Genomic DNA, 25301 nt, shown 5'->3' with positions numbered 1-25301 from the left:
AGTGCAGGAGAAAGAGCAAGGCCTAGTTGGGGTACTAACAGTAGGGCTGTCGCGGTGAGGGAATTCCCACCGCGGTGACTCATAGCCACTCAACAGCGCGGTATGCGGTGATATCGCATTTTTGTTCATTAGGCTACTTTCCACGACACGCAATGTTGGATGAAAATCGAGCGCATAATCCGGCTTTTTTCCCCAGCGATTCTGACATTTCACTTTGCTTTGCCTGTCATTTACTCGCTCACAGACCAACATAGCGGAGATCAAGCAGCGCATACCCCAGTTCTGCAACATTGTTGCCAGTGCCACATGGCAAATATCAACATTGTTGCAGACCTGCGCACGTTTCGTTTAGTAATGACGGAGAAAAACGAAGCAGATCAGCACAGCAGTTGAGCTCACGTGTCCGGGATACAGTTTTTTTTTAAACAGACTGCCGCCGACCAACCAACCCAAGCTGAACTTTAACTGTTTCCGCGAAGTTGTTAGAGCTTATTTCTGGCCCGGCACATTTTTTAAACGTTTTTTTTTTATTATTATTATTATTTAAATAGTTTCACCTACACAGTTTTGTTTAAATGATCAGGTATTTCCCAACAGCAAATGTGCACACCAAGCTGTGGTTCTGTGGAAGCTAGTTTATTGTTGATATTAGACGGTCGCATTTACAACGTTAAACATGGATCATAAGGGAAGATTCAAAGCCATAAAGTGTCCGGACTAGGCAGAGGAGTAAAGCCGAGATAAAGGTAGGCCACTGCATTTTATTTTAACTTCTATTGCTACGACACTGAGTAGGCATATTCTTGTAATATCAGCTGCTGAGGTAGAATGAGACCACAACGAGTAGCATGCAGACGTGTGTGCGTGTGCGGTGCCTATATGCAAAGATGACGACAGAAACGCGGCACCTCGCTGTGTTAATGTGTTTCTCCTGCCTTGCGGGGAATATACAATGTATCATTATTACTGTGCTGGCTTTAAAAAAGTATCAGTTCTGTCAGTCGCTTTGTATTTACTGTGCAGTCTTAAAAACTCTTTTAGTTTCTCGAGTTGTTCTGCGCGTGCAAGCGGGCGTGCGGTGGGCGGTGGTGGCGGTGGCCTGGACACGCACCGCGGAGGTCCTCTCAGCACCGCGGTGATTGCATTTTGCGGTTATCGCGACAGCCCTAACTAACAGCAAATCATAGGTAAACAGTAAATTAACCAAATTACCCTCGAAAGATTATTCACAAGTGGAAAACATTCAGGACAGCTGTCAATCTTCCCAGGAGTGGATGTCACAGCAAGTTCACCCCAAGGTCAAAAACCCAAGAGCTACATCTCAGACTCTACAGGCCTCAGTTAGCATGTTAAATGTTAAAGTTCTTGACAGCACAATTAGAAAAAGACTGAACAAGTATGGCTTGTTTGGAAGGGTTGCAGGAGAAAGCCTCTTCTCTCTAAAAAGAACATGGCAGCACAGCTTAGGTTTGCAAAGCTGCATCTGAACAAACCACAAGACTTCTGGAACAATGTCCTTTGGACAGACCAGACCAAAGTGGAGATGTTTGCTCATAATGCACAGCAGCACGTTTGGAGGAAACCAAACACAGCATATCAGCACAAACACCTCATACCAGCTGTCAAGCACGGTGGTGGAGGGCTGATGATCTGGGCTGGTTCTGCAGCCACAGGACCTGGGCACCTTGCAGTCATTGAGTCCACCATCAACTCCTCTGGATACCAAAGTGTTCTAGAGTCAGATGTGAGGCCGTCTGTCCGACAGCTAAAGCTGGGCTGAAACTGGCTCATCAACAGGACAATGATCCCAAACACAGCAGCAGATCTACAACAGAATGTCTTAAGAAGAAAATAATCAAGGTGTTGCAATGGTCCAGCCAGAGTCCAGACCTCAGCCTGACTGAGATGCTGTGGTGGGACCTTCAGAGAGCTGTGCAGAAACCAATGCTGCAAAACCTCAATGAGCTGAAGCAGCGCTGGAAAGAAGAGTGGGCCAAGATTCCTCCACAACCATGAGAGAGACTGATAACATCAAACAGGAAACCATTACTTCAACTTACTGCTGTTAAAGGTGTTTCTACAAGCTTCTGGATTAGGGGGTTCACTTAGTTTTTAACACACACTGCTTCTGTGTTTTGTTCAGTGAATAATGACAGTCAAATATGTCATGTGTTGGTTATACCTCATTTTAAGGACCAGAACAGTTTCATCACGTTTTTTTCTACATAAAACCTTTGAAATAAAGATGGTGTATTTTCTATTTTACATTACCGCAAAGGACACATTTCTACCATGATCTGACACATAGGCTACATGTCAAACTCTGCTGCCATTCGCATCAGACCATCCCTCCCAAAAATGGAAAGGAAAGGTGTAAAACAGGAGCTTTCTAGACAGGTGGGAAGCAGAATATCTGTTCACAAAAAATATATATATTATTATTGTTAGCCTGTGAAAAAAAGGTTACCATTGAAATTTAACTCAAAAGGCTACAAATAGAGAAAAAGGTATAAGATTTTATTTTCTATTTTATTCAAGAAATGAATGGCACAGATGCGTCTTTTATTTGACATTTCACTTTACATTTGTTTGTAGTATCAAGCTTTGCTTGTTCCAGATTAAATGTTTAAGCAAAACTCAAGTATGTTTCCATATATAAAGGTTCATCATTATATCTGTAGAGAAGGAAAAACTTCCACAATTGTATACATTTTAACAATAAATATCAAGGCTGGCCCACGACTTAGTCCAAGTTCTTAATTTTGGCCCTCTGTGCATTTGAGTTGGACATCCCTGATCTAACATATTCTAATCTACATTTTGTGGACTTTTCACAGATTTTCACCAACATGTGCTGTTGCCTTTAAAGAAAAGAAAAAGTCAAACTATACCAGAATTTTGCAGAATAGCTCAGTTCATGTGGATGAGTTTCTCATAGTGATTACAGAGGAGTGCCTGGATGACACTTTTACAGCAACTACTTGATAAACAACATGAAATACTGTTTTATTTCCTGAAGGATACACCTAATTTTACATATTCAAACTTAAGAACATAAACATGTTGCTACAGCAAAGTGATAAAGGAGCAAATACTTGGCAGCGGAGTGATGGGGACCAGGGGTTAGAGGTCAGCGCTGCATCCCAGCATCCTCACTGATTGGCAAACAGATGTCGGCCATCTTGGATTGTAGCGGGGGGGACAGATTGATGCGGTGAGCTCTTTAAAAAAAAAAAAAAAAATTAATTCTATGTATTTTCTGCTGTTACCATACATAATCTCATTTCGATTAATTACAGTCCGTGTGGTTGTTACCGTGGAACCACGTTCTGAAGGGAAGTCAGTGAAAACGGACTTGGAAGCCAGCAGTCGATCTCGGTGCTTTTTGTTTTTGTTTTGGGGAACTACTCGACGGAGGCACAGCAGGCCCATACCCGAACCCCAACGGACGTCCCCGCTTGTGTGTTCCGTTCCTGGCTATCTGGTCCACTGGACCGGACAGAACCCAACGTTATCCGCGTGCTAATTGACGTTAAACGGGGTACAAACCTCCTAGGCCGCGTTGATGGGAGTGTTAGCTCTTATGCTAACTGCTCATCATATTCTATTTAAGTAGCTTTTAGCTTATAAGCTAGTCGGCTAGTTGTATCTCCTGACAGTTTACAGCTAATAGATTAAAACAGTTTGAAAGTATTGGGTGGTTGAAACCCACAAATGGACAAATCACAGAACCAGTCTTTGTGTTAATACTTATAGAAAACTACCTGGTTAATATAATATTAGAATTACTCTACACTTAGCGCTAGCATTAGCTTGCATGGCTACAATTAGCCTTGTGGCACACTGCTGCACCTTCGGCGCTGCTTTCAAACAAAACCGGACTTTTGAAGCACTCGGCTCGTATTCACAAATTACAATGAAAGTTTAAAATGTTTTCTGTAAGCAACCTCACACGTTTTTGCACTTCTATTGCAAACCTTTAAGATAAGCCGTTGATGAGTTTGCTTCATGGTGTGTTCTGCTACTCTGTGTTTCTGACCTCATGTAGTAAACAAAAGCAAGTATGAACATAAATGTTGCTAAAGCAACGAGAATCAGCATGGTTGTGTGCCCTATCATGCTTCGAAAGGTTGCGTTGCTGTAATCTCAGTGTGCATATGTGATGTTATGATGTGCAAACTTAAGTCAAGATCTTATGTCACATTTTGATGGGCATAAACTTACCTTTGTATTTGGTTTGGACATGATAATTAAAACAAGAAGAAGCACCGGTACAGCTAAAGCATCATTCTGCAAAAATTGGACGGTGGTCCTGGTGTGACCTTGTGCCATGTTCAAACTTGTTTTCAGTGCAGTGATCCTTAGCTGAATTTCCAATTTAAGATTGATTTTGCAGGTTAATCTGTGCTTAGTTTAGTCTCTAACTGTAGTTTACTCCCTGAAATGTGTTGAAATATATACTAACAAAGACTTTTATTCAGTGGGGTTACATGGCACTGAAAGGATCGGATAATTGGCTAAATTACAATAAGAATGAGTTATTAAGTTCATGTAGACACCTTAATCTGACAAGAAATTGGATCGGATCGGGTTACTTGCAGTCGGGTTAAGACCCCGGGATAACTCGGTTGAAAGTCACACTAAACCTGCTTGTAGACGCTGAAGCACGTGGTGAATTAGACTTTGCGTTCTGCACATGCTCGAGATTTTTTTTCCCGGGGTCATGAACCGGAAGTCGGAAGAGACGATATTGCAGTTGTAGTCGCTGTCGGAAAGAAACAAACAACGCGATGGAGAATGCTCCGTTGTGCATCTCGTTTGTGCAACAAGCAGCTCATCACAGACCAAATGTAGAGGGACGTAGCTTCATATTGCTCTTCATTCGCCATTTTCTCGAATGCCTGAGTTTGATTCGATTCATTCACCGCCATATATCCAAGCATAATTACCCTTGCTCAACTCATTCTTATTGTAATTTAGCCAATTATTCAATCCTTGATAGTAAGAATGATGACGTGTAAAAAAGGAGTGCAGTGGAAACGGGTGCAGATAATATCTTTGGCATCTTTACTTCCTCTCATTTACCTGCAAATACATTCTGGCTCAATCAAATCTTCAATTAGATAACATGTAGCTCTAATTCTAGGTGTATTTGCAAAAATATTTGTTATTTCTAAAGTTTTAGGTAGTTGGAGTTATTATAGTACACAGATGACAGATGTTCCTCAGAGTATTGAATTATGTCAAACGGTAACTTTTTATTGACAACAAATAAAACTAATAGTTTTAAGTTTCGATTTATGTTGAGGTTTGGTCATTTGGTCATTACGCCTACATGAGTTTAGGTTTGGTAAAGATTAAGGCCATCGTATGCATCACGACTGAGGTCCAGGTGTGACGGGACCATGTTGATTCAGCTCACCCTGATGGTTTCCTTTATCTTGTTTATCAGGTGACACGCGGTATGTTTGGTGCTAACCGGAAGAAGTTTATGGAGGGAGGGATAGAGAGCGACTATGCGGATGACGCCAGCCTGTACTACAGCCAACAGTCCATGTTCCCTCCTCACCGAGCTGATAAAGAGGTAAGCTGTCGATGCATTATGTGAACAGAGTTCCTAAAGATCATCTTAACATCTGTTCATCTGTCTATTGTAATAGTTTTATATTTCTTTCGCAATTTAAAAAAAAAAAAAAGTTAAATGAAGCAAAAGATGCTAAACAAAGAGTTTTCTAGCTTTTTATTTAGTGATGCAGTCATGTGACATTCAGATGTAACATCACAACATCAAGATGGGTTGTCTTATGAGGTTATTTATGAGCTAAAAACCAGAGCTGCCCAGGAAAATATGAATTCCTGTCTGATTATTTTTCTATCTGATATTTATTCACTGCAGCATCAACCAAACTGGATGCACTGAAGTGTTGCTTTGATTCTAAATTAAAGTTAAGAACTGTAGGCAGCTTTTCATTGTGACCGAGTTAGAACTACATTTGGCAAAATTGGCTTATTAGAGAAAATGCATCTTTTGGAATTGGCACTAAAGATTTCAAAATATCAACGAGCTAAAACAATTCATCTAATGTCATCAGCTGATGTATATGTTTATGTGACGTGCAGCTGAACTTATGAGTGTTTCCTGTGTGTTCAGATGCTGGCGTCTTCCTCTGCCTCCTCAACGGGTCAGCTGTCACAGCTGGGAGCCAGCTTATATGGCCCACAGAGTAAGATCAACACACACACACACACACACACGCACAAATATCTCTGATCAAAAGTTCAGGCTGTGTTGACTGTCATGTTAACACACTTTTCTCACTGATGAGCTCTGTAAAGATGAGTCTGTCTCCAGTTAGGGGTGCGATAAATCTAATGTGAAGAGTTAAGATTGATAGTTCGGGTGGGATAAAACGAGCACAACATCAGCCTCGTTATCTGCACAGTTTCTATTCTTTTTCTAACTCTGTCATACAGAGTAAACGTCAGAGGTTCAGGTGAGATGAATGTTAACAGACAAGGCTTCAGTTTTAGATGTTTGGAAGATAGACTCCTTTATCTTGTTGGTGACACTGGCCTCGTGTGGCCTCCTCTCACATTTCCCTGCCACAAGGTTAGTCGAGGAGAAAACACAAGTGGCCTAGTCAAAGCAGTTAAACTGATCCTCTGTTGACACGTACAGCAGCATCTGCAGAGGAGCTCCCAAATGTTTCTGTTACAAACCGGAAGCATATTGTCAAATAAACCGATGCTTTCAGGTTGATGTAGTTACACTTAGCCTTCATGTTACACCGTGCAGGAGTCACTTCTCTGTTTACTGGATGTGATATTGTTTCCATTTTTACTGTCCCTGTAAAATGAACTCTTAGAACATTCTTAGGCATTCATTGAAAGCAGACGAGCTTCAGGCTGCACTTGCAGATGGATACACATAACAACAGTCCTGGTTTGTGTTGGTTTAAATGTGTACACTCAGCCACACAAACATGACATGTGAATACTTCTATTTGGTTTTTAACATCTTTTCTCTCTGCGGCCGCCTGCAGGTGCTCTGGGGTTTCCCATGCGGACAATGAACAGCAGTGCTGCACCTCAGTTAAGTCGAAGCGGGCTGAACCAGTCTGCCAGCCAGCTATCCAGTCATGCCAGCACTCCCAACTCTGGCACCATGCACACACCCCCCTCACCGAGCAGGTAAACCACACTGTGTGCACTCACAGCTTCCTGCTGTGTGTTTCCGAGTTGTTAAAACATCAAACTGATGTTGAAACCTGTACTGAGAGTCAGCGTTCTTTCTCCACCTTCCTTTCGTGTGTTGGTTTATTTCTTTCTCCAGCCTCTTCGTGCAAGCACGTTCCAAAAGACTGAGACTCATAGAAACTACAAACTAACACAACTTTGCTTTTATATGGAATCTTCTGTGATCAGTGGAGCTGAAACCCTTTAGTCTAATTTTTGCAAACTTTTTTGAGGGCAGAGCAACTCAATTTTACAAGTGGGCGCAGAGTGATTTCAGAATTTTTTTCTCATGAATTTTTAACTTATGAAGCTTAAAGCGATACTCCGGAGTAGATTCAACCTGGGGTCATTTGAACCGTGACATCCAGCCAAGTAGCCCACCCGCAGTTTTTTCGATATTGGCTGAACATCAGCTGAGTTACTGAGTTATCCCGAATAGCTTCGTACAAGCGCTAATGGAACCTGGCAGTATCTCCAAAATTACCACACTAAAATCACATGCCATGACACCAAACTTCTACAGTAGTACAAATATGGTCTGTACTCACAAAACGATGCATTTGGAAGTTTGTACATAGTCCAGGAGTTTATTATTATCAACACAAGCCTGATAGCTTTTCTGCTGCTAAAGCTGCGTCGACGTCACTTCCTTGATCTGGGAGCTTCAAAGTAAGATGAGGGTTGATCTACTACTGTAGACAACAAAGCAAGGCTGCTCAATTTCTCCATTGATAAAATAATTTCACAACTCTACAACATAAAAAATCATAAAAAAAACATGTAGAATATAGCATATACTTTGTTGTCTACAGTAGTAGATCAACCCTCATCTTACTTTGAAGCTCCCAGATCAAGGAAGTGACGTCGACGCAGCTTTAGCAGCAGAGAAGCTATTAGGCTTGTGTTGATAATAATAAACTCCTGGACTATTTTCAAACTTCCAAATGCATCGTTTTGTGAGTACAGACCATATTTGTACTACTGTAGAAGTTTGGTGTCATGGCATGTGATTTTTAGTGTGGTAATTTTGGAGATACTGCCAGGGTCCATTAACCCTTGTACGAAGCTATTCGGGATAACTCAGTAACTCGGCTGATGTTCAGCCAATATCGAAAAAACTGCGGGTGGGCTACTTGGCTGGATATCACGGTTCAAATGACCCCAGGTTGAATCTACTCCGGAGTATCGCTTTAAGTGTTTTGTGTTAGCGAGCCTTTTGCATCAGCCTGTTTCGAATTAGTCAGCTGCCTGTGACTCTGACTTTGCTTTATTTAGATCCTCCTGTTATAGTACAGTCTCAAATTTATGACAATAACATGTGGAATGAGCAGCTGATAATGGGTTAGAGAAGGAAAAGATGTACTCCTCCCAACAGGAAACATTTATACAGTTTATATACGTGTAAAGATACTTCATGCTGACAAACAACAGTGTGATGTTGACAGATTCACTGATGGATCTGCATCTTTCTGATAAAGCTCTTAAAATTATGTTTTTTTCCACTGCTGGTCTTCCTGGATCATATTTGATTTCTTTATTTAAGTCTATAGGTCAGCACGCCCACTTCTGTTTTCTCAGTCTGAACAAAGTCGTCACAAACGACCTCAGAGTCTCTGTCGCAGCTGCTCACCTTCCACTTTCTCTACATCATCATGTACATCGTCTCTGCCGCTGTGTATCCGTGCAGGGGTATCCTGCCCATGAGCAGCCGGAGCGTGCTGAACCACAACCAGCAGGTGGGCGGTCCGACGGGGCAGACGAGCGGGATGGGAGTGGGGGGAGAGAGGGCCGGCGGTGGAGGAGGGAGGAGTGGCAGCATGGGGAGTCCGAGCCGGTCGTCTCCCAGCATCATCGGCATGCCCAAACAGCAGCAGGCACGGCAGCCGTTCACCATCAACAGGTAAAACACACACTTTACACACAGGAAGACAAAGTAAATGTTTACTCATGTTTCCTGTCACTCTGTGTCCGCGATCAACATTTAACAGCATGTTTAAGCTACTTTAGAGAAGATATCGATTCCCACTCTAAATATTCACTCTACAGACCCAAGTAATCATTGTTTCATTTCTGATAAACACGCTTTATGATTGTTTTTTTTTCATAAACTAAATAAATAATTTGTTCTAAATGTTAGAAAATTGTTTGTTTTTTTTTCTTTTTAGTACCGCGGTGTAAAACCAGGCTGATGTTCACGAACACTGCAATTAAACTCAGCGTTTCAGTAATAAAAGAAAAGAGCTGAATTTCTTTCAAAAGATCCTCAGATTTTATTTGCGGCTCTTTAACACAGTGACAGTACTCGTAACTTTTTTATGTGTGAGGTTTTCAGCTGTTAGGAGTCTGTTTAGTCTGTGAGCTACGAATGGAAGAGTTATAAGAAGCTGTGAAACATGTTTATTGGCCAAAATAACAGGCAATAACAATGACTCTTGTCCATAATGGACTGAGAGGTAGTACTCCTAATTTATTAATGTTTTGATAAATTAGAATGCAAATGACATCGACGGGAGGTGTTTCATATGTGTACTGGAGAAGGTGTTACATTTCATTTAGTGTATTTACAGGTTTTCTGTTAAATCTGTGAACTCAACAGCAACAAAAGAGAATAAATCAAATACACCATAAATCCATCGTAGCCTTTACAGTGTTACATGTTAGCACTCGTCCTCTTGTGCTGACATGAAGTGCAATATAACACCAGTGTGAGTGTGTGTGGGTCAGACATGACTGGTTCCTGCTTTGAGTTTCAGGAGGTGAAGTTCTGCTGAGTCTTTAGTGTTCTGCTCTGCTTTGTGTTTTAAAAGTGAAAGTGATGGAGCCCAGTTACCATAACGATCATTTAGCTTGAAGGTTGTTCTGCATTGCTGCGGCAGAGAAACAACAGAATCAATGAAGCTCAGGAGGATAAAACTTCAGTACTTTTTGCAACTTTGGGCAGTTTAGTACAGTTTAGTACATTGATTCTTAGTGTTATGTCTGTGATGCAATTACTGACATGGAGAATAAAAAGAGATTATTCTAACACAAGAAACAGGAGAAAGTGATTGAACACAGAGGACTTACCAGTGGAGATGTTTACATGGATAAAATTGTTTCACTCAACTACGCTTGACTAGTGTAGTGACACCCAGTGTTTCCCACACATAGACTAATTCGTGGCGGTGCACCACAGATTCAACACCGGCCGCCACATATTGCGTTTCGTTATTATTTTTTATTTTTTTAACGCTATTTAAAAAAATACTCGTATTCGTTCAGCTGCATTTCCTTGCTGCTCTCCCTCAGTCTCTCTGTCCCTAGCGTCTCTCTCGCATAGCCTACACACACACACACAGCCCCTCCCCTCCGTGCTTCCCTGGAAGCTTGCTAGCTTCAGCGTCGCGTTAGATTAGCTCTATAGCTCTGGCTCAACCGAAAGAAGACGGCTGGCGAAATTCACGAAAGGTTGGTATCAGGTGCACCTTTATAAAATCACACATTAAAAAGTCCTATAAAATATTTTATATTTTGAATACAATGTTGTCCCGTCCCGTCCCGACCCATAGCAAACACGCGATTACGCCTTCTTTATAAAGTTAACTAGTCGAAAGTTTGTCGTAAAAAAAAAAAAAAAAATAATGTAGTTGGGTTGTCGAGGTCTAAACACTAGCAGCTGTGAATCAAATAAAGTAGTTTTTTTAAACTCTTACACTGAATGTTTGCTGCTTCAATCCAGATGAGTATTGAAAAATATTTGCCGCGATTGAAAAAGAGACGTGCGTGTTGAGGATGAGGAGCAGCCTGAACCGGAGGTATCAGTCTGAAACAGCTGAACAGTCCGACCAGTGTAATTAGCTATGTTATTCATTTGTTTACAATGAAGATGTGAAAATCTGCAGATAAGCCACACCTGTGTCACCCACCGTGACACAGGTGTCACACATCCTTACGTCCCCCATAATTTTCCTTGATGGACAAATTATCCAGGTTCTTAACTCCCAATGTGACATATAGCCTATGTCACATTACAGATCTCTGACAGTGGGCGGTGGTATTCTGGAAAAAAAATTCTGAAATGGGTTCTATGTGGTCTATTTAGTCTGTGTTATAACCCCTTTAATTTTCATTTAAGTAGAAATGGGTCTGGGCTCTTATGGGTTAATACAATAAAGTTCTGTGTGACCAATTATTAACGAAGGAATTATTTTGAAGAATTTTTATTTTTTACCCCCCCCCCCCCCCCCGTGGCCCACCACCACACATTGCCTTCACATCTGTGGGAAACACTGGACACCACTGAAAATCAGCCCATTAGGATGTCATGTGAACTCACTTAAAGCATTTCCAGAATGTCTCTCTGCTCTAATAAAATCCCAATCCTATAACCACAGCCTAATCTGACAAAATCACCATTAAAGTAGCTTAAAGATAAAGTGCGAGCTGTGAATTCAGCTGCACTTGCATACCATAGCGTGATCTCCCACAGATGAAGTTAGAAGCAGCAGGATGTCTTAAACATTTTCTCACACAGCATGCATGTTAAATGACCCAGTGGAGCTGTAACCATAGCTCGACTCAGCTGTGCATGTCACCGTGAGTTACTTCTTTCAAACCATTTTTATAACGTGCAGTGGGAAAATGGCTCCCTCCTACATGAACCATGAGACAGCTGGTGACCATTGGGTTTACAATGAAACGCATATAATAATCACATATTCTGATCCCTTGTAGCTGTTGTGGAGAAAAAGGAGTCAGACTCACCTTTGTAGCCTCTTATGGAGAATTTATTGAACAGACCATCACCGAGACATGTACATTTCAGCATGCACGGAAATTCCCAATGACCTTAGTTTGTGAGATCTTCTTATACCTCTTGATACCATTCTGTGTGCATGTGGTCCAAACCTAATCTCTATCTGGCGCCTGCTGTCTGAGAATGCTACTACATCTAAACAATATGTGGTTCGAGCAGTGTTGATGCCCTGCTACTCCCTGCATGGCTCATAAGAGTAGTTCAGGTGTGTTTGTTAAAGTTTGCTGACAGTTTTTCTGTGTTTACATCACAGGACTCCTTTACAGTTGTTATTATTTGTGCTGGTTGAAAATGTACAAGAGAAAAAGGTGACTTCAGCAACCAGATGGAAAGGAAAAGCATCTCAGTCTTACTGATAACAGTTCTGTCCATCTAAGACTTTTAAATGAATCTTAAACAGCTGAGTGTAAATAACAGTAGCTGTGGTCGCCGTCTATTTCCTGCCTGAAACATCTGCCGTAACATGTAAAGAAATGTGATCGGTGACTCTGAGCGTCTGTGTGCTGACATGTCTTTCACATCGCTTCTACTTTTCAGGCTTGCACTGCTGAAGCTGTTTTGTGTGTTTGTGTGTCAGTATGTCAGGGTTCGGGGTGAACAGGAATCCAGGCTTCAACATGAACAACTCCTTATCCAACAACATCTTTAACGGCACAGGTAAAATTAAACTAACGCTCACCCATGGTAGAATTGTGTCAGAAATGTAACCGAAACACACATCCTGCAGGGAGTTTTTAGAACCGGTCGCAGTTTATATACGTTCTCTTCTCACATGTTTTCACTCGTTTGCGCTTTCAGACGGCAGTGAGAATGTGACGGGGTTGGACCTGTCGGACTTCCCGGCGTTAGCTGACCGGAGTCGGAGGGACGGAGGCTCGAATCCCACCCCACTGCTCAACCCGCTGGCCGGTCGGGCGCCCTACGGTAGCACTCCAACACAACAACCCTCATCATCCATCCATCCATTTTCTATACCCACTTAATCCCACTCAGGCCACCAGTCACAACCCTCATTACAAACACCTAATTACAGGAAGAGAAACACTGATTATTATTTATTTTTAGTGTTTTATTTAATTAAAACTGTCGAAACCTACTGAGCCTGAACACGTCTGCGACCTCTTTTTATTTTCATTTTGTTGTAGTTGGTATCAGGAAATAAGAACTGCGTTTGCTCTGAGAAGAAAGCAGCTTATTTGTCACGTTTAATTGCTCACATTTCTCCCACTTTATACGGCAGTACTGGGAAAAAGTGTTGGCAGTGATTTTGTTTTACTAATCACTACTGCTTCAGTTTTAATGTTGGTGATGCACGATGCTTTTATATTGTTCCAACAAGCACTCAGAAGCATCTTTCTAAATTCTACAAAACTGTTATATTACTGTTAACTTTGTGACAAAATCCCAGTTTTTAACAAACTTTGGTCCCGACATGATGACATCAAGTCATCACATGACCGCGTTCAGTGAAATTAAACAGTAAACTGAGTGTTGAACTCAGTCTTTCTCCATCAGCAATGGTTACTTCTAAAGAAACCTGCACAGCCATCATAGCTTTGCATAAAAACTACCTTTGATGCGAGGAAACTGCTGCTAAACGTGCTGCATCTGAAAAACCTGTGGACCAGATCATTAAAAACTTAAAAAATAAAGGTTCTGTTGCAGTGAAAAAGGCTTCAGGGTGTGAAAGAATTTCAACCAAGCACCGGGATTGTCTTCTCCTGAGGAGTCGAGTAAATGCAATCAGGTTGCCAGCAGTGCAAAGATTGCACAATAGTGGCGTTAGGTCGAGAATAGCAGCAAAGGAGCCACTTCTGTCAGACAGCAAAGTGAGTGAAACGCTAAATGCGAAATGTTTTGGTCAGGACTGTATCGTACTGCAGCTTTATGAATGAACCGTAACAACATCAATCCTCTTTCATCAAATAGATGACAGCACACAGCAGAATCTGTGTTGTTCTCCACCTCAGATCTTCAGTTTCCTGAATTTTACAGTATTAAAACTTATGTTTCACAGCAAAGTAAATGCATCACAAAACAACTGTGATAACTTCAGTTCAGACCTTCGATGTGATTAAAAAGTTTTAATATAAAGATCATTTCCTGAGATTGATGCCAGATCTTCTCTTCAGTCTCAGGTTTCTGAAAAAAGCTGATTCAGTGTACACCTGAATCACTTTTGATCCTTCTGATGTGTTTTGGTGTTTTATCTTCATGTTGTTATTGGTCCTTTTTCCCAGTTGGCATGGTAACCAAGCCGTCCAATGAGCAGTCGCAGGATTTCTCCATCCATAACGAAGACTTCCCAGCTCTCCCCGGGCCAAACTACCAGACGAAAGACCCCACCAGCACCAACGAAGACAGCAAAACAGTAAGATTAGTTCCTTTTTCTTACTCTTTTTAGCCCTCCATTTTTTGATTCAGTCTTTCACGTTGAGCTGTTTTTGTCCATCAGAATCTGAATTCATCAGGAAAGTCCACCTCCACCTCAGATGGTCCAAAGTTCCCCGGTGATAAGAGCTCCGCCCCCAGCAACAACAACCAGCAGAAGAAAGGGATTCAGGTGCTTCCTGATGGTGAGCGAAACACTGTTCACATTGTTGTTTTTTGCCTTTATGCATCCACATTCTGACCCAGTTTTTGTATAAAATAGGTTTGAAACATTGAAGGTTTTGATATAACAACTGTCTTCTACTGAGTATTTGGTTGGTGCAGCGAAATCGGCAGAAGTTTCTCTTTCTCTTACTTACTTCCAAAGTGGAAAACAGTTCTCCAGCTTTCTGAAGGTCTTTCAAAGTTTTTCTTTGGACATCTTCTGGTTCTTCCCTCATCTTCAGTCCAGTCCTTGTACCTGAGCATCTTCAGAGGAATGTGTTTTTTCTTTGTTAAGCAACTTAACTCTGACCTATGAACCATTCAGGCAGGAAAAAGGCTCCTAACTCAAGGGATGAACCAGTGTTGTGTCCACACAGAACAGACAACTGAGCAAAGAAGCCATTTTAAACTGGATCTTTAGGCACTTTGTTCCCAGCAGTCTGTCACAGAGACACATCATTTGTTCCCATTTCTTTAGCTGCATCTGTGAAAAACAGCAAAGATAACACAGTCTGACAGACAGAAAACAGGATTTCTGCAGCAACAAGGTGATTCCCAAAGAGCTGTTAGCTGAAAACTTGGCATATCTCAGCATGGTGTGAAAGAAAGAAGAGCTTTGGGATGTCCTTCAAGAAGCCTGGAGAACTATTCCTGAAGACTCCTTAAAGAGAGGACAGAAAGCTCGTCTGAGAGGGTTCAGGCTGTGTTGGAGAATAAAGGAGCTCAGAGCAGATATTCACTTTAAAGCTTCTCAGAACTGAGCAAACTCTTTACTCTTCTCTGTATATACAGCATTTACATGTATGTCGCACAACAAATGCAAATTAGCGTACTTGTTACCCAGTTTCCTGGTATTATTTGAGGAATTGAGGGGAGGCTTAGGACTTTTGCACAGTACTATAAAAGAAACTCCTGATGTCTTTACTCGAGAGATAAAGCAACAAAAATCTGTCAAACAGCCAAGAATTATAGTCGTTATTGATTAAGCCATAAAGAGAATTAATAAAATTAATTGAATTCCAATTGGCTTGAATTGGACTAACTATCTAAGTGCCTTGAGATGACATTTGTTGTATTTGGCGCTATATAAATAAAAATGAATTGAATTGAATAAAAAGCAACTCGGTGCTTCGTCAGTCTGAGGACTGATAGATAAAAGACTCTCTTATGTTCTCTGCTTCTGTTCCCAGGAAGTGGTTTGATTGTGCTGGTCAAGAAAAAAAACGACCACAGCTAATTTCACCATCAGTGCTTTTAATTCTCGCACCACCACAGCTGACTCAACTGAAATGATCAATGGCGTCCTTTCTGTTCCTTTTACTCGCCACTCTTCTGCTAGTCTTTATCTGTCTGAGGCGTGAGCAAGGACAGCCTTAAACAGCCTCATGTGTTTCTGTGTGTTTCAGGGCGCGTGACCAACATCCCCGTCGGCATGGTAACAGACCAGTTTGGAATGATTGGCTTGTTGACATTTATCCGAGCGGCGGAGACGGACCCTGGCATGGTTCACCTGGCGTTAGGATCTGACCTCACGACGCTCGGCCTCAACCTCAACTCGCCAGAGTATGACGAGCTCACACACACACACACACACACATATCATGTAGAGTCAGGCGGTGGGAACACCGACCCTACCTATACGAAGATGTTACCTGCATCTCAAACATATACCTGTTAGAACACAGACAAATACTGGCTCTGTTGATGTGATCTGTGGAAGCAAATAATGTTGCAGGTGGCAGGAACAACAGTCCACATTCTCACTGCATTATTTTCATTTCTTCTACTATTTTATTCACAGTTTTCATTATAAAATAATGATCTAATATTTTATTCTATAATTCACTCAATTGTCTCTACTTTGAAATATGTCTGAAAACAGTTGAAAGTGCATATAAAATTTCCTGGAGCTCAAAGTGACTCCTCAACATTTAGAAGCTGCAATCTGAGAATAAATCTCATTTTTGCTTCAATAAATGATACAAACAATCAGGCAGAATAAAGGGAATGCTCAGAACATCATTGGAGATGTAATTATACTCACCAAGTGGCAAAAACACTCCTGACTCAATGATTTGTGAAAAAAACACAAAATCATGTCTGAAATGAGAGATTTTACAAAAAGTAGGCAGAAGAGGGCTAAATGGATCAGTGCAGGTCATAATGACCGCTGGAGTCTATGTTTTTATATGGATTTGCTATATTTGCTTATTGTCCTTCTTGTTTGTTAGATTTTATGGTAAAAATGTGAAAAACCAGCCAACATTAGCCGCATTCGGACAGAGTAGTTCTAAGAACGGTCCTCCTCGAATTTCGTTCTAATAACTGCCCTTCCCCAGTGGAACTGTTTCAGTCTGCTTTCGCACCTGAGTCGGGACCCTAATAGGGACTGATGCGACGAAACCGTCTGCGACAGTGACGTGTTACTTTAGCGCCACATTCAACAACAAAACAAAACAAAACATGCGAAAATTAAGGAGAGCAGAAAAAAACACCACAAAGAAGCTAACATGGAGAGCGGGGAGGCCACCGTGTTCATGGTCTGCATGATGGTGATATTAATCATGGACGATCACATCGGGGGTCTAACATCGAGGCTGGAAGAGCTCACAGAGAGAGTCAGGATCGAGCGCAGGCGATACTTCTTGGTTTCATGAAGGAAGGAGAGCAGAGCGCTGCAGACAAAGGAGACCAGTGTAAGTTTAACTTATTAAACACGCGCAGGTTGTGTCCGTGTCGTATGAGTAAACATTTCAGCCTGACAACATGACAAGGGGCGTAGCTGCCAAACACCTCCGTCAGATGTGTTCCTATAGAACCCAGAAAAGACCCAGCCTCGGAAAAGGAGCTAAAATGGTTATAGGAACTGAGGGTCATGATCCCGAGTTCCTGTACGTGCAAATGCGGGAAAAAACGGCCCCGTTCCTGAAAAGGTTATAAGAACTGCCAAAGGTTCCTACAGTGCGAATGCGGCTATAGAGGCTATTTAGCATCATTTATAGTCTGTGTAACTGCAGCGTTTTTTCCTCCCATTGAATGTCGTGCAAAAGTGATGACGTTGGCTAAAAACCTGCACTGCACGCTGACAGTTCTCATCACAGAAGTTTGATCAACTGTCAGAACAAACCTGTCTGTATGCAGCACAGGCAGCTGACAGATCTGTCTTTTACCCGTCTTATACTTCAGTTCCCACGACTAGCAGCATCCATGTTTAACATTTTGCCACTAGGGGCGCTTGAGCAGTGATGTAGGTGCTTTCTATCTATAGCTGTCAGTGTTTAGTATCAGTTTCAGTCAGAAACAGCTGCTACAACCAGGTAAAAGCCTCTCCTCAGGCCTTTTTTTCTGCATGGGACATCACAGTTTTAGTTCCAGGTACTTTGTTTCCCGCTGCAGATAGTTCCCATTCAGTGTGCGCAGGGCTTAGCCGATTGTCAGTGGCTACATGGGAGCGATGCTGCTGCAGATGGTGATGATTTCTCTGACCAGTCAGTGGTCTGCGGGGCCCTCACATCACCTGTTACTGTTGGCTCAGCTCAGTCGGAGTCTCAATTATTAAAGCACCCTGAAAACAAGTGGGAAATCTGTAATTGGGGGGGGGGGGGGGGGGGGGGGTGTAGGGAGAAGTCAAAGTTTTTACAGTCGAGGAACAAAACATGACTGAAAGAGTTACTCACTGTAAATGATTACATAACAGGAAAAGTGACTTTTTCCTTTGGACTGCTGTGTTTTTACTTTTGAGTCTTTTAGATGAAGCTGCACTTTAAATCCCATTTTCTGCGAGTGCAAAAACCAAAGCAAATGAAACAAACTTTGCTTCCTGTTTTCTAAGATGAGAAATTAAAGTGAAATGAAGAAAAAACTGATCTGCAAACAGAGTGAAGCCTGGCAGTGGTTTCTGTTGTTGAATCATTTCAGTCTTCTCACATCTGGTTCAAACTTTTCAAATCAGAATGAGAGTGTGAACGGAAACGTGGTTCTTTCTGTCTCTTTGTCAGGAATCTCTATCCTAAGTTTGCGTCTCCCTGGGCGTCGGCTCCATGTCGGCCGCAGGACATCGGTGAGTTTGATACTAAATGTGTGATCATTTTGAATTTGAATTACTGACTCCTGAAGTAAACACCTGCAATGTTCTCAACTGTTGCACAAACATAGGTATTAAAACACTGTTTTGTCACTTGTTCTCATCCTGCACACAAAGCACTGATTTTAAAAAAAAAAAAAAAAAAAAAAAAAAAAAAAAAAATCTACAGTTCTGTTCTGATCTTTGTGATTTATTGTAAATCCAGAATCTGAGGCAGAAACAGATTGTTCAGTTCTGAGCAGCTTTAAAGTGAATATCTGCTCTGAGCTCCTTTATTCTCCAACACAGCCTGAACCCTCTCAGACGAGCTTTCTGTCATTTATTTAAGGAGTCTTCAGGAATAGTTCTCCAGGCTTCTTGAAGGACGTCCCAAAGCTCTTGTGTTATGTATGGACACAACACTGGTTCATCCCTTGAGTTAGGACAATTTTTCCTGCCTGAATGGTTCATAGGTCAGAGTTAAGTGGCCTAACAAAGAAAAAACACATTCCTCTGAAGATGCTCAGGTACAAGGACTGGACTGAAGATGAGGGAAAAAGCAGAAAATGTCCAAAGAAAAACTCTGAAAGAGCTTCAGGAAGCTGGAGAACTGTTGATCAGGACCACCTTAAAGGTTACAGGAAAGTCTGGAAGAAATGAGAACTGGGTCAGGACAGTATCGTGTTATCAGAAACCCTCTTGCACAGGACTGAAGCTGAGTAACTGCTTTACAAACTATCCTTATTTGCTCAAACCCACTCATTGTGACAGTTCAGAGACCAGAAAATCCTTCTGCTGCTACAACGGCTTCACTTTCAAGTGTTCCACCTATTAGTAGCATGTGTGCTAAAGTCTAAAATTAAGAAAAATAACTGTGGAGAATGTCTTGGAGGCAACACAGAGAAGGTTTGAACTGAGAGCTAAAGGAGTTTTAATGAAAGGCTGTAGAAGAACCCTGTGAGTAGCAGCTGCAGCCAGGACCCTCGTGATGAGAACACTCAGGGAACATGAAACCCAACCTCAGTCTAAGGCACTGTTGGAGAACAGAACCCTCAACATACAGGCTGCTGGTAACTACACATCAGAACTGTATGACTGGACGATACTGTGAAGACCACGATGATCAGAGATCAAGCCTTCTGTTAGCCTTCAAACTGATGCTGGAGCCAATGTTTCCTGAGTGAGCTCCAGCACATTCATAAGAGGGCCTGGATTCAGTGAACATCTGTCCTGTTATTGCACAGTAAAGTTCTTCCAAAAGGCCTCAGCCTGCCTGGTTGCAACATGTTCGCAGCTACTTTCTCCCTCAAACTGATTTGGAGCTTTTTTTCGTCTGTCACTCTGTTGTGGAGCTCTTCTTCCCCCATGTGGTCAAAGCATATCACTGCAGTTATAAGCGAGCACTTTGGTTTTATGACAACTTTTTTCTACTGTAGAGAAATCACTCAGATTTAGCCTTCTCAGCTACGTTTTCCTTCTCCTCTGCAGACTTCCATGTTCCTTCAGAGTATTTAACCAACATCCACATAAGGGACAAGGTATGAACCTGAAATAACCCCCTATTAATCCTTTATCAAATTAATTCAGCAACACATTGTGTCGTGCTAAGCAGTTCTCAAAACATCCCCGTTTGTGTCGATCATGTTGATCTCACTTCAGTTTTTTTATGTGTACAGTTAGCAGCCATCAAGTTATCTCGATATGGTGAAGATCTGCTGTTTTATCTTTACTACATGAATGGAGGAGACCTACTACAACTGCTGGCAGCAGTAGAACTGTAAGGATGATGTATTCAACCTCCTCATACAAACCTCTAACTACACAAGTTAATAAGTGAAGTGCTGACATTGCTTTAGACCAGGGCTACCCAAATCCTGTCCTCGAGGGCCGGCGTCCTGCAGGTTTTGGATGTTTCCCTGCTCCATCACACCTGATTCAGATCGATGCTTCATCAGCTGGTTTAACAACCTTTTGAAGAGCTCCATTTCATCTGAATCAGCTGTGTTGAAGCAGGGAAACATCTGAAACCTGCAGGACGTCGGCCCTCGAGGACCGGATTTGGGTAGCCCTGCTTTAGACCTTTTCTAAGTTAACGTGTGTGTGTCTCCAGGTTTAACAGGGACTGGAGGTACCATAAAGAGGAGCGGGTTTGGATCACCCGGGCTCCTGGAATGGAGCCCACGCTGAAGACCAACGCCTACGAAAGAGGGACCTACTACTTCTTCGATTGTCTCAACTGGAGGAAGGTGGCCAAGGTGAAAACATACACACACACACGCTTATGGTGTCTACACTTGTAGAGGGAATGCGTTGCACATATTTGATCAAATGTCTGATTAGTTTGATGAAAATGGGACTGACAGAGCAGGAAGATGAAGGTAATACACAGATCTGGAACCAGCAGCAGAGGCGTGAGCTGCAAACGGAGACTGTCTTAGTGAAGTTTGTTGAGTGTCATGAAGAGTTCCAGGTTAAATCGCCTTTAACAAGCTCCATCCTTTCACTGATTGGGTTCCTGATGATCTCCCAGACAGAAAAATCTGAGTGAAACATTCCTCTGTGCTCATGTCTGACCGTAGAACCACACACATCGCTGCGTTTCACTGATGTTCAATAAGTGTCACATTGTCCAATAACTGAGAGAAAATCAATCGTTTAACTGGAATCTTAAAAGTTGGTCATTGAATCAAAGTCACCAACATATCGCAGCTTGCAAACACGTAGCACTGATTTCTGAGAACATGCACAAAGAAACGCAGGACACGCGAGGCAGCCATGGTAAACGGGCCTGGCCTCAGACAAACTGCAGGCGGTGCAGCTTGTTACCGTGGAAACCATCGATGCAGTCGGTGATGCAGAATGGGCCATATATGTGTTTGTAGTCGGTTCTACTCTGCTGATATTGGATCTAACACAGATTAGAAAATGAGTCTTCAGAGAATGTTGGATCAATAAACTGAATTTCTCTTTGATTGAGCTGGTTTCCTCATTATTCTGGGACAGTGGAGCTCGACATGAACAGCAGGCAGATATGAACTCACTGCTTTGTCCAACTAACAGGTTTCTGACTGCAGTTAATGTGTCAGCTGATCGTTTTACTTTATATTTAAGAGATATTCACTTTGTGCCCACTTCAGGTTTCACCTGACAGTCGCACTGTCAGTCTGCCGGCTTCTACATCCCATCTGAAACTCCAGAAAAATATCTGGGTACGAAGTGAATCCAGGCACTCTGATAGCTCCTTTAGCTCAGAAAAAGTTTGTACAACCTGAACTTACAAAATAATTCCTGTTGATGAAAATCACTAAAGTTGACCAGCTAACTTTATTTTAGAAAAACTGCTTTTAATGGATGTTTTCTGCTGAATTTCTGGATTTTGTCTCATAGAATACATGAAGTTGATTTCTGCATTTTCAAACATACATTTCCACAAAGTATCCTTCATGAATTCTGTAAATTTGACCATCTTCAACATGTCTTAATGATCAGGACAGTAAAATTTGACCTCCTTCATGTTACATTCCTCCCTAAAGTTTGAATTTACTTCAAGTCAAACTCCATGTAGCAAGTTGAGGGTTTCATGAAACTCATGTGGAGGATTTCTCTCTTTTAATTTATCCCCACAGCAACTAATTATTTAAAGAAAGTTTGAAAAACAGCTTTGATAAATATCATCTTTGAAGCAAAGATTGAGATTTTTCAGTTTAACTGACTAAATAACGACAAACGTATGTGAAGAGCAGCTTTTTATTGGGACATTGGTCGATTGGCTGCTTGTTTCTTCATTGTTTCTTCATTGTTTCTCCTGTTGGAAGCTTTATGGTGAACACAGCTTCAGTCTTTTTGCTTATCAGCAGTTAAAACACAGAATATGATGAGCTCAGTGTGGAGTCGTGAATAAATAATCACTCCTCCCTGCCTCCTCGTTTTCAGGAGTTTCATCTGGAGTATGACAAACTAGAAGAGCGACCTCATGTTCCCTCCACCTTCAACTACAATCCTGCCCAGCAGGCCTTCTGATTGGCTCCCCCTCCTGCTGCCTGCCTGCCATTGGCCCTCCTGGCTCACCAGTCATCAACCCTCTAGGTTTTCCCACTTCAGCACACTTAAATGAATCTGGCCCGTAAGGACTCGGTACAGGAGAGGATGACCTTGCTCCTGTCCACAGCTCTGATAGACTTTCTCATTTTAACTTTTTTCAGATTTATGTTTGTTCCTTACCTCATTTTTCTTTTTTATTTTATTCCCACTTCTCCTCCATGAGTTATTTTGGTTGGTCTGTTACAAGCACAGACAGCACAGGACAATACACAGAGACCAGCACTGTAAATAACTGTCCATCTGATCGAGTGATTCTTGTTTCTACTCAGTCTTAAGAATTGAATATTTTTGTCTAGGGAAGCTTTTAAGAAGAACCAGATTTTAACACAGGATCAGATCCCCGGTCAGGATGGATAGTTATTTCCCATCTGCGTCGCACTTCTCTGACAAAAAAACTGAAAATATTTATAATTTTTACCAGAATTTTCCAGCATTACAGCATCAGACACACATCATCAGTCAGTGGACAGTCAGGAGAAAAATGCAATGTACATTGTAGCACTATTTCATAATAAAAAAGAAAAAAAGATATATATTTTATTTGGTTTGTTGATGAAAGTGATGAAACCTGAAGCAGGAAAAGTCGCTTTTATTGGAACGTGTTTGGCAGCAACACTCACTTATTTACATCTTGTTGGATAACACGGTTTTGGCCTCATATTTATGTGTTTTTTACTGTCAACAAATCACATTTTCAGACCTAAACCAAACATCTTTTAATACTTTGACTTTCACTGAAGGCAAAAAATACCCCAAATACATGAAGGTTAATCTTTTTTTAAGAAAAGGCTTAGTGATGCCCTGAAAGAGCAGCTAATCAACAAGGAATCGGGAGGAAAAAGTGCAGCAGATCAATCAAAATTTGGTGCTCAATGAAATCAAAACGACCAACTTGTCAACAGTGGCCTGATATGGCCAATCAGATAAGCTTCTTTGGAGGTCAGGAAACGAATGTCACTCTGTGAGTGTCTTAATATTAAATCCACCTGAAAGAAAGAAAGAAGATAAAGATGCTATAGAAACAACATAAAAACACTACTTTTTTGCGTGTTTCGAGTCTCCCGTTCTCAGATGAATTTTTTTGGTTTGCGTTTGTTGACAATAAAAAACACAGAGCAACACCACATGAATATGTATATTTAAATTACATTAAAGGTCACATCAGGAGCACTTATTGAGGCTACCAGCACAGCTTCATCAGACTTTCTTTCAGTTTTCATCCACTGCCTTTTGTCTCTGCTTTTTTATTATTTTTATTCCAATGTTACAGCTTCTTCCAGCTAAACTTCTTGTTTTTTCAAATTTTAAACACAATTCCCCCTTTTTTTTCTTCTTTTTATTTTAGTTGCTTCTTCGGATTTTTTTTTTCTTTTCTTTTTTTTTTTTTAATCGCCAGATTTTCTTCCTGGCAACAGTCAAACCAGTCACACTTTTTATTGTTCTTGCTGAGAATCAAATATTCATTATGCCAACCAGACGCCTGTTAGCATAGCTTAGCATTAACAGGGGGAAGTGTTAGCCTGGCTCTGTCCAGAGGTCATTAAGTTGATCCCTCTGCAGCTGGAAAGATCCCTCATTTATAAACTTACATCTCCTTTAAGTCTTAATAGCATTTCATTTTCACGCTGCAAATTTTTACACTTTCAAACAGCTTAAAAAGCTAAAATGCCTTATTTAGATGGATTTGCAATATACAGAGCCAGGGTGGCTGTTTTCCCCCTGTCTTCAAGCTAAGCTCAGAAATAAAAGTATAGATGATTTAACACTCTGCAAGAAAACTAAATATAAGGTTTGTTCCCACTTCACAAAAACTCAAAATCAACCAAAAAGCCTTTATTTAAAGGCTGTAATTTACTTTTCATTATTTTTAAAATCCTGTCAGGAGGCACCAGTGTCGCTCATGTGTTTATATGGTGATTATGAACACGAGTTTAAGGCAGAAAACAGTAAAAATTAAACAAGATTAAATTAGTCCCCAGAGAGGAAACTTTCCCTCCTCCACCAGTTTAAAATCTGCAATATTAGATATCCTGTTACCATGAGAACCACCACAGAGACGCTTCACATGGGACCACGCCCGACAATGCCCGCCAGGGCGGCAGCTTCGATCACCGTGGCAACAGGGCCCAGCTTGATCACACTGCAGCAGCAAGCCAAGGACACGCCCACAGACCCATGTGACCCGTCTGAGAAGACTTGATTGGAGGAGGAGGAGGAGGAGGAGGAGGACTGAGGCACTTGGCCGTTGGCTGTTTTATTAAATATGGCAGCTAGTGTTTTAATAGGAAAAAGAATCAAATAAATATTCTGGTAATGAAACACAACAACGAGTCTTGAGTGCTTATTTCTGTGTATTTTCAAAATGTTTTGTTTTTTCAGTACTGACGACCTCTGAACCTCTGAAATTACGTTTTCATCTTGAGTTGAACTTTTATAAGGTAATTTATGTGAAACTGAAAGTATTAAAGCTCATTAGATTATTTACAGCTCGGCTTCATGTGTTGGAATAAA

The 25301-nt window shown here is 41.4% G+C and overlaps 1 protein-coding gene across 5 annotated transcripts; it reads left to right on the top strand.

Annotated features, from left to right (window-relative positions):
• The first annotated feature begins 3163 nt into the window (after positions 1-3163).
• LOC142385619 (CCR4-NOT transcription complex subunit 2-like) lies at positions 3164-25084 on the top strand. Of its 5 annotated transcripts, none has more exons than XM_075472303.1 (16): positions 3164-3214; positions 5453-5584; positions 6152-6224; positions 7044-7191; positions 8924-9136; positions 12609-12688; positions 12830-12955; positions 14272-14402; positions 14487-14607; positions 16033-16189; positions 18625-18686; positions 20178-20227; positions 20366-20466; positions 20800-20944; positions 21827-21946; positions 22623-25084. In XM_075472303.1, exons 2-16 carry the CDS (start codon positions 5465-5467, stop codon positions 22707-22709), a joined length of 1734 nt encoding a protein of 577 aa, XP_075328418.1. In that variant the 5' UTR covers positions 3164-3214; positions 5453-5464; the 3' UTR covers positions 22710-25084. The 5 variants fall into 5 exon arrangements, with proteins under 5 accessions (XP_075328418.1, XP_075328415.1, XP_075328416.1 ...); XM_075472300.1 differs by lacking the exon at positions 3164-3214 and adding an exon at positions 3223-3460; XM_075472301.1 differs by lacking the exon at positions 3164-3214 and adding an exon at positions 3224-3460 and having other exon boundaries at positions 21827-21898.
• The last annotated feature ends 217 nt before the right edge of the window (positions 25085-25301 follow it).

Source organism: Odontesthes bonariensis, chromosome 8, assembly GCF_027942865.1.
Source record: "Odontesthes bonariensis isolate fOdoBon6 chromosome 8, fOdoBon6.hap1, whole genome shotgun sequence".
NCBI classification, from domain to species: domain Eukaryota; kingdom Metazoa; phylum Chordata; class Actinopteri; order Atheriniformes; family Atherinopsidae; genus Odontesthes; species Odontesthes bonariensis.
This window is presented reverse-complemented; position numbering and strand designations above follow the sequence as displayed.